General features: G+C 41.1%; 1 protein-coding gene across 1 annotated transcript in view; it reads right to left on the reverse strand.

Annotated features, from left to right (window-relative positions):
* Nucleotides 1-9,782, reverse strand: part of LOC103811551 (fibroblast growth factor receptor 2-like) — a gene marked incomplete at its 3' end in the record, with an annotated part of 50,703 nt that extends 40,921 nt beyond the window's left edge. Inside the window, exons 1-2 of the mRNA XM_009084535.1 lie at nucleotides 9,721-9,782; nucleotides 7,278-7,534 (exon numbers count right to left, since the gene is read on the reverse strand). Coding sequence (XP_009082783.1) covers nucleotides 7,278-7,452 — 175 coding nt within the window. The remainder of the gene's footprint in view (nucleotides 1-7,277; nucleotides 7,535-9,720) is intronic.
* Between the last annotated feature and the right edge of the window lie 415 nt (nucleotides 9,783-10,197).

The following is a 10,197-nucleotide window of genomic DNA, read 5'->3' on the forward strand; positions in this document are numbered from 1 at the left end:
AGTAGATTTATTAGGGAGCCTAAAGAGCTGAAATACCTGTGCTATCCTGGTGAGCAAACAAGACCAGGAAAACCTGGGTACTTCAACACAGGATTAATTTTCATGAATACACAATATTTAACAGAACCAAGCTCAAGAACTGCTCAAAATTTAATCTGGGCATTTGCAATGATTTTGAAGAACTGTTGGGTGGCATTCAGCATTAGAAGTTATAGTACTTTCCCTGAAACAAATTAAACATTGCAACACTGAGACACCGAGCAGGGCACTTTAGAAACTTGCAAAGCCAGTCTCACCAAAGCAGGCTCTCCTTGCTGCCCAGGAGCAAGTCCTGCCAGCAGCTCACCTATCCATACAGCCCATCCTGAAGGAAGCGTAGCATGAACCTTAAGCAGCTTTCGTACCCACAGCTTTTTAATACATTTAAAAACTACACTGCTGCATGGTGTTCTGATCAAATAATGTCCATCCAATCACAATTCAACCTCCTACAGACTTGTCCTGGTTGGTGCAGCTCACCAAGGCATCCCCAGCCACCAGCATCCCACTCCAATGCCACTCAGAAACAGCCACAACTCTCCTGGGACAAAGCTCGCCGTGGTAACTACTGTGTCACAAAATTCCTTCAAAAATAGACTCATGAAAAGCTACAAGAAAAAAATTTAAAATACAGCCAAAATATGAATTTCTTCTCCCCAACCAGCTTCTCATTCTCATTTTTCTCCCTTCCAGTCCCCCAGCACACTGCCCTTTCCAGTAAACCCTCACAAGCACAAGCTGTTTCCTTGGCACAAAGGAATTCTCCCTTCTTCCCAGTTCTTGTGGTTTTGCTACCGTAAGGTAGTTAACGTCCCAAACTGATGAGCCAGTTCTTTTGTGGGGAAGGAAAAGCAATAATTACACACAACTTGCAACGGCGTGTGAGGAGGGGAATGAAAGTAGGTCAGATCTCAACTCCTCAGCTTCACTGAGGTTCACCAAAAGCTTTCACTTACAGTCACTTCAAAAATACAATTAAAATAATAATAGCATGGCAAGTGAGTGCAGCAGCACGGTAGAATTCAGCTTTCTGTCCCTTTCTTTGACACGGATAATGGCATTTGTGTGGTGACAAGCAGCAGAAAAACCTGAACCAGCAGAAAGTGAATCCCCTAAGACACATCCCTATACCAGGTGCTGACTATTCTGATACTCAGAAGTAAGCCCAGAAAAAACAAAACCCCAAAAACCAAGTTCTTTTAGAAAAAAAAAACCAAAACAAAACAAATAAACAACCCAGCAGTGATAATTAAGAGATAGGAAAGGATAACCTGGAGACATACATAATTGGTTTACGAATTATAAGCTGGTTTTAAAAGTTTAAAAAAGAATCCATATTAAAAAAATTCACTCCTCTTACAGAATATCTTGTTTTGTAACTGTCCTTGCTGGGAAGCACAGTCCCCAAGGAGTAAATGCCAATGCAGTTTTGCTGACACTCTCGACTCTGATTGAAACCCGAAGGGCCAAACTTCCAGAACAGCTCGGCACCCCCAGCGCACGTTTCGTAATTATAACAGGAGCTGTTGGCTGCTGCACTCTTGCAAATCTGGTCTTTATTTAAGATTTGCCTCTTAGAAAGTTGCTCCAAAGTTGCTCAGTTGCTCCAACTTCTCTTTCAATCAGCTTAAAAGTCAGTTTAGTCTCCGGTACTACAAGACAGCAACACCGATTCGGGGAGCACGTTGTGCCAAATCCTCCCAAAAAAACACTACAGTCACACAGTGCAATGTGCTGAACTTGAACTCAAAGGTCTGAGCTCCAAATTAATCCCCAAAATTGCTGTGAGGATGACTTGATGCTGGCAGGCTCCATGCCAAACCAAGTATTACCCCATTTCCCACTGCCACCATTAACGCAGTGTGTCCTGAAGACTGCAGAAGATGCTCCTACCTGCCCAGCTGGGATGGAGGAGCAGAGTGTCCCACTGCCACCAGGGAACCAAACCCTCAGTCACACTGGTGCAAAACTCCAGACCTCTCATCATTTCACGTATTGGGTTCACAGTGTTTTTCAGCCTGAATTTTACACTTCTTTAACTGCACTGCAATAAATTTTCTCTGCTAGTCAAACCAGGCATGCTGTTACAAACAGACAAGATGTAACTTGCCTAAGTGGGTGATGGCTCTTTAAAAAGCACAGATTTATCCTGCTCAGGAGCACTGCTTGGAAGAAAGTATGTTTCACTGTAAAGCTTCAACCTTGAGGACTCTCCAAATGTTGAACACTTGAAAATCTGACACTTCCAATGAGGAACTTTTCCCTATTAACGCTAGAAAAAGGGTTAGTTAAGTAATTTTCTTGCATTTGCATTAAACTAAATATTCATCCTAAGAAAACACTCATCTCTGAATGCTTTTGTTTAAAGCCAAGTGATCATTTCCACTGAAGCTGGGAAGTTGGATATAGAAATATGCTCATTAAGAGCTACGCTATGGCTGTTATTAAAACACCACAATAGTCCATCGTCTCATGCGTACACAACCTTGCATAACTGGAGTTGTCAGCATTTTCCATTGTAAGTTCTGCTTTCAAAGGTTTGTAACTTGACTGTGAAAAAGTTACTATGGCCTGAAATTTGTTGCAAGTTCTCTGCCAAGGAAAAACTATTTTAAAACTGGGAAACTATGCATTCACTGGAGGCAGTTGCTGGTTTGGGGTTTTATCTATACAAGTGGTTTAGAAAAAAATAGATAAAAACCCTCCAGCTCAGCATCTTTACAAATCTTATGGGTCAAAAAAAAAAAAAAAAAAACCCTACCAAAAAAATCATTAAAGGAATACAATTCCTAAAAGATAATATTTTTATACCCCTACAAAAAGCTGCAACTGTATGGCAGATAAGCCTAAAACATGCAATTACTTCTGCTACTTTGCAAAATAGTAGCCACACTGACACACTCCCAAATCCCAGTGTCTCATCCACACAGACTGTAAATAACAACCCTACCCATGCCCAATTAGTTTGCAGCTCAGGACCATGCCCCTGGTAAAGGGCTGCAGATTTTAAACACAGAGTGGACACATTAAGACTGATTTAATCTGGCTGCTTGTACAATTCCCCAGAATCTCAGCTAGCAATTCCTATACTGGGCCAAATAACTTACTGAACCGGATCCCTGAAAGGGCATCCAGCCCTCACCCGAAGCTGTGGGGATGTCACATTCCTCCATAATGGGCTTTAATAATTGCCCTTGCTTAAAATAGAATTAAAAGTACAAGAAATTAAAAAGATAAAGCCAACTCTGATTTAACCAATCGGTTTGAATTATTAATTTCACTTGCAGATATCAAAGCCATTGGCCTCGTTAAAAAAACCAAACAAACCAACACACCACCGCCACCTCTGTCTCAGGTTGTGCAGGGTCCCACCAACCTCTCACCAGGATGGCACTGGCTGGAGAGGACCCACAGGGACACCCCAGGATGGGGAACATCCCAGCACCACAGCATCCTTCATCCACACACTGCAGCACTGCCCACTCCCTGGAAGCACCTCAGAAAATCTCACATCCTGATCCAGGCCGGTCACAGTGGCTAAAGAAGGATCTGCAAGTGAACTGTGCCGATCACAGTGACCACAGGTGACATTAATCTTTACACACTGCCAACATTTTTACAAGAAGGAAGGTATATTGCTCATATTATTCAAAGCTTTTACAAAAAGGAAGGTGTGTGTGCTGAACACGTTTATATTTGTATGTTGTTTAGTGTCAGCAAACGGCTGTGACTGAGTAAAACCCAAGTGACAACTCGTTACTCACCTTGGAGCTCACCATGAGCACATATCACCCATTAAAGGAGGTCTTTCTCCCTCCCTGCTACTCCTAGGAACCTCCCAAACACACATTTGAGGCCATTTTGCACTACTGTGTTTTGCACAGGACACAGAAATAGGCTGTCCCTGGTGGAAAGTTTAAATTAATCCTTTGAAATTTGACCTAAATTAAAAGAACTGAAACACATTGTCGCTGCACCAGGCTCTGTGTGGGTGCTCCAAGGACAGCATCAAGGCATTGCATGTGGGGAAGAGACCAAATTAGCTACCCAGCAGAACGATAACACACAGCCTGGGCAAGGGAAGGTCAAGGGAGAGCTCCCTATTTATCAAATACATGTCTAAAGTAATTATTCAGTTCACAAAGTAACCCTTCAACCTATGTGTGCGGTCAGAGCCCTTGTGAAATGTTGGCTATCATCAAAGACCTTCATAGCCTGGGTACACACACACACACACACACACACATACACACAGAGAGAGAGAGAGAGAGAAAGAGAGAGAGAGAGAGAGAATGGCTCCTTTGTACACTGGGGTAGACTTATTTCTAAATATTTAAAAGCAGAAAGCCTTTATGCTCCCTAAGACAAAAAACACATATGTAAACACTTGATGCAAGATATCATTTGATAGCTGACAGTCCCCACTCTAACTCCTACAGGTCCTGTTTCTGCTCACACTGAAAAACAGCCTCAGGTTTTACCATCTCTGCTTAAAGCACCTCAACTGAGAGCCACCACACTTAGGATCCAGCCTTGGAGAGCACCCACAATATCAACACCAGTATTATCATCTACAATGGCTCCAGATACCATTTTCAGTGTAAATACTTTCATATGGACCAGAGTAATATCCAATGGTCACAGACGGACATTTATTTACTCAAGATTGACTGTGGATAACCAAAAAAGTAAAGAATTTTGATGCATGACAACATCTAGCACATATCCATGCAGTTGTTTACCTATTAGATAAATCCTGCTTGCACTAAAGTACGTACTTAACCAGATACTATGAAGAGAACAATTGCAAACGCCCTTAAAATTATGTTTAGCTGAGAAAAGGAGATATTCCCTGCAACAATCAAAGGAACAAAACGCCACAATCTTAATTCCTGTTAATGTTGCATACAGCTTTTCCAATATTCTGAGTCACTAAGGCAATAAACAATAACAACAAAAAAAAAAGAAGACCAAAAGATAAAATTTAGGGCTTGTCCATGAAGCAAGACTCAGAAGAGATCAACACATGTCACCAAAGGTCATGGCCCTGCTGACCTTCTCAGCTGGTATGAAATGTCATAGCTCTAATGACTGCACAGTCAGCAGCCCCACTGAAAATTTACATTATTAGAGCACCTCACCCCCCAAATTAGCTGCGGCCAAAATGTTTTGGCATTTACTAAATTAAAAAAGAAGCCTGGTTTGTCTTTGAAGAGATTTTTTTCTGAAGGGTTTTTTATTTTTTTGGTTTGGCTTGGAGAGCTTGTGGGTGGCAGTGATGGAACCCAGAGAAGGTGATTGTGTAAAAACTTGGGTTTCTTTTGTTTTTTTAAAAGGGGTTTAACGAAGTACATAAAGGAGGTTTTATTTCCCAAATCTGAGATATAAATCCCACACAATTCCCCATATTCTGCAGCATAAAAGCTCTTATTATACCATTAACTTAGAAGCATTTTCTGATTTTTTTTCTTGTTTCTGGTAATGATTTGGGTTCTCACGTCTAAAATTGTTTCATGTCAGTAACGTTCCTGCCTAGGGAAGAAGTTTTAAATCCTTTTTAACAATTTACTCTTTGATAAAACCCAGATTACAAACCCTTGCATATTCACCATGGAAAAAAACATGTATTTTTGAACTGTTCTTTCTAAAATAATAACTATTCTTCCCTTGAAAAGCTGAAAAATCATGAGGCATTACTAAAAAAAAATATTACTCTTCTTCCTATGAAACATTCCACCAATAAATAATGCAATCACATTCTCTCTGACTTAACCCTAACACTAGGGGACTTCACTACAAAGCTAGTCTAAAACCAGAATTATTCATGATTTTGTCATTCCCCTGAAAAAGGCACCAGATGTTCAATTAACAGATCATACAGTAAGTGGTGACAAGAGTTGGGCTTTTTTTTTTTTCAATTCTCAAGTTACCTTCAGAAGAAAAAATTTAAAAAAATTAAAAAAATCTCTGCTATTAACAATCTCTATGGCTGAGAAATTACAAAATTACTATACTTTGTGAATTTTTTTCAGGAGTGCTTGCTGGGGAAGAGGGCTCATCATCTCGAAATAGTTCATCCCCTGCCATCAATAAAAATGTACTTGGAATGGATTCTAAAAATGTCTTAGCTGGTGATGTCTATTTTTAGAGGCAGTGGATGGAAACAAATAAGTTTTGCATGAAAATGTATTAAATAAAAACAAAGCTGTATCCGTGGACATGAGTAGTAGAACATGAGAAGGCCAAATTCTCTCTAGCCCAGCTTGCCAGGTCAGAAATGCTCTCTGGACTATTATATCAGCTTGACAGTTGAGTTATTAGAACTGTAACCACTCCTCCAAAAGACACACATATATAACCTTATGAAGGAAGCCTCACTTGCCCCCTAGGATGCTCAGAGAGCAAGAAAGTAAAAGCAACACAGTAAAATCATTCTTAAACATGCTCAGCTCACAACAACAGTAAAGCAGCCCCTTCTTAGCTCTTCAGAGAAGAAAACCACTTTGCAATGCTTGAGGGACAGACAAATCTAGAACATACCAACAGGTGCAGGCTCGAAGTAGGAGATTTTACCAAAACACCTCTTCCAATGCACAGGTCTTGATGAGCCTTTGCTTTCACAGCAATAAACTACAGTCCTTGCTATACACATCTCAACATTCACAGTTTCAGAACTTGCAATCCAGACTCTGTACCAATTGCTCTTGGACATTAACAGCAATAGGGAAATTTATTCCAAGTACAAACACCAACAAATCTGTGCAGCAGCGTTTTTGCAGAGTGCCTGCCAAAACTAAACACTCAGGCCACATGATTAAAAACTATGAAGATCCATTTCTCTCCAAATTTCTCAGGTTAAGGCAATCACAAAGACTTGAAGCCATTTAGCTGTTTCATTCCTTGAGACAGCAACGTGTAACATGTATGTAAGCAACAGACTGGATTCCTTAAAGACCCATTCCTGAAAACTTTCATCCGTACGCTTTGATTATACAACATGATGACAGTCCCAAGTGAAATCACTGACACCACTTGCTTGCCTAAGAATAAACAAACACATGCTTGTACAAACACAGCCCATGTGAGGGCAGGGAGAGTCAAAAAACGCAGCTCTTGACGGCTACTCTTGTTTGCCTTAGTTTACCAAAGCACATGAAAAGATGCTGACTTCTACTTCAGACATTAAAGCATTTAAAATTGACTCCTTTTAAAGAATTAAAGATTCTAGATTGATTTACCTTCAGGTTCCAGCGTAGAGTCTTCAACAACTAAATTAAACGAAGGTCGAGCCAGGGAAAGTCCAGCCATGGTGACCACCACCAGGCAGATAAGGCAACCTGAATCCCAGCTGACCATCTTTTTAGAGTAAATTCCTGGTCCATTTCCATATCTCCATGTGGACTTTAATCCCATCTGAACACCTCTAGAGAAGCATGGAGAGAAAGCTGTGCCTTCGGCCAGGGTAATGCCTCCTCCCTTGGAACGAGGGCTGCTGCTGTGGGGAGGAGAGAGATTTAACACTGTCAGCAAAAATATCTCAAAACACAAACTAAAACGCTTCATAAAGCCTCAAACTGAGCTGAGGTGAGAGGGAGGGGAGAAGGAGGATGGGGAAAATAGTTTTCCAGCTTCAAGAATATGTGAAAAGTGAGTGACTTTTCATTTTCTGTTAGCAGTTTCCATCATCACCTGAGGCGTAACCAAGTCCTCCTTGTTTTCACAAAACCACTTCTCAGCACGTATTTAGAGCGCTATTTTACTGACAGAAAAACATACAGGTTCTAAAAAATGAGAGGCACACACATGTGCAGGCACATAACCTGTAACGCTACAAAATTATCACAATTATACAAATTATATTCTTGTTATTGTTTGAAGGTTTATGTAAGTTTGCCTTGTTTTTCATTCCTTCACCTAGGCAGTTCTGCAGCCAGCTGAACTTGCAAGAATTCGGTAATTTTCCACAAGAAAAACAGTTGAAAACTATACTCTTTAGACCTGGAAAATCTGTAAAACTTTATTTCAGCTCAAGATTTCCAGCTGCCCTATGGATGTCCCTTCTTCTGACTCAGTTCAGTGTCCCTTTAAAGCCTGAGAGTCCAGAACAGGTGAAAGTCTCTAGTCTTTGCAGTGATACTAGTTAGCTACATCACCTTACAGGCAATTAAAATCTGTATAAAGTATGGTACAGATTATACTTTCACAGGAGCCCTGCCCAGCATCATTTTCCATCCATATATGCCAAGCTGTGTGCACAAACATTTCTTTTCTCACTCTCTCAGTGATGCTTACCGATATAAACTTTTCAGATGGGGAAAAAAAAGTATTTTATTCACAGTAAAATTATTTTAAATGGATGGAATTAACTGGTAATCCGGGTATGGGCTGACAGAAGAGAGAAGTGGCACCAAAGTAACTGGCCCTCCTTCAGGGGACCCTGTTGCCACCACACTAAGATGCCAGGTGAGGGTCAGTAGAGTATCCTCCTCCTCACAGGGTGATTTAACAGCTCAACCAGAAAATTAGACCTGATTTTCCGCTTCAAAAATGAAAGATGGTAAACCTCAGTGAATGGATAAAACAAGTAACTGCAGCAATTGTTCTAATCTGGTCAATGATTCATCTTAGATGTGATGAAACTCGACTGAAACTTAGAGAGCACATAAAACCTCTTTTTTCCTCCTGTCCTCACCCTTAAAAATTAAAGAAAAAAAAAAGGCAGAGATCATAACTCAAAATTCTCCAAACTCCCTGTGTTTGCACGTGGCATGGTACCTCAGCATACAGAAACAGGGACAAATATTCTCCCTTTCTAAAAGTCAACCACTAAAAAGTATTTTGCAGAATTTATTAGCCCTTTGCTACCTGCTTCATACAATGTTCACAGTGCTAAGGACAGAAAAGCTGTTAAGGCATCTTTTATCTTGAGTACTATATAGAGTAACCTCTGGAGCCCGTAGAAACAGATTTTAGATGACATTAAAAAGGTACTTGAAGAAAACAGAGAATACGCAGTATTGCAGGTGAATCCCTGATACTCCAGGGCAAGCTTTTCTCACCTCAGCTGTATCACTTCAAAGCTCTGTCCCTCCTGTAGACATTTAAGCACAGCACAAGCATCCCAGACCACAAGCTAGCAACTACTATTAAATCTCCAGTGAAAACACCACCAGACCACTGCACAAACATTTGCAAAGAGCTTGCTGAGCCCTTCTCTAAATAAGCACAGAGCAGGTGTAGAGCTGAAGAGAGCTCTGTCTCTGGACCGGGTTGTGTCTGGTGAAGGACCAGAGCAAACCCCCCTGGATGTTGCCACCCAGGTCACCCTCCCGCCTCGGTGTCTGGAAGTTCCAGCTCTGCAGTTCAGTTTATCCAGCTGTAAAGTGGGTAGAAACCCCTAATTAGAAGACTCGATGTAATGCTGATTTAATTTCCATAAATCATCCTGTAAACTCTGATTAAAGGTTATGTCTAGAAATGCAAAATATAATCACAATTTTGCAAAAAGAAAACATACCAGAATGCTAGCATATACTCCAGACTCCAACAGCATTAATTGCACTGACATTTCTGCTCCTTCAGGTTTTCAGACTACACTAAACACCACTGAAAGCATGTTTCCTATCTTCATCCTAAAGCCTGAAGTGCAGCTCAAGGCTACTTGATCCTGTGTCTCCTCACCTGAAGATTTTTGCTGGCTTCTGCACCTGAACATGTGCCGGCAGAAAGAAGGGAGTCTACATCCACAGAGGAGCAGAAAACTCAAAATCGTGGCTTGCAAAGGTGCAGCAAAGCAAAAATCAGAGCTCTGGACCCATCCGTGGAACTAAACCACCTTTCACCACCACGACGGCGACCAGGGTTTGAGGATTGCCCTTTCCCAAAAGAAGTGGAGTCCAATGAAGATGAAACAAACCCAAATTCTTTTCATAGTTTAATTGCCCCAGTTGCTGGGGGACGAATCTTTGGAAAGACCTCCTGTGCTGGATAATTATGTACCTCTATCTCAATGTTTGGAACACAGCCCCAGCATGCTTTTTGGCCTCCACAATTCTGGCTTCCTGACTACAATACCATAATCCCTCCTGGAGTCTCAGACTCAGTGAAAGCCACACGTAGTGTTTATTTTTCCCCTTGAAAGGGAACTCTGTCTCTCTT

Source organism: Acanthisitta chloris, unplaced genomic scaffold (assembly GCF_000695815.1).
Source record: "Acanthisitta chloris isolate BGI_N310 unplaced genomic scaffold, ASM69581v1 scaffold26411, whole genome shotgun sequence".
NCBI classification, from domain to species: Eukaryota; Metazoa; Chordata; class Aves; order Passeriformes; family Acanthisittidae; genus Acanthisitta; species Acanthisitta chloris.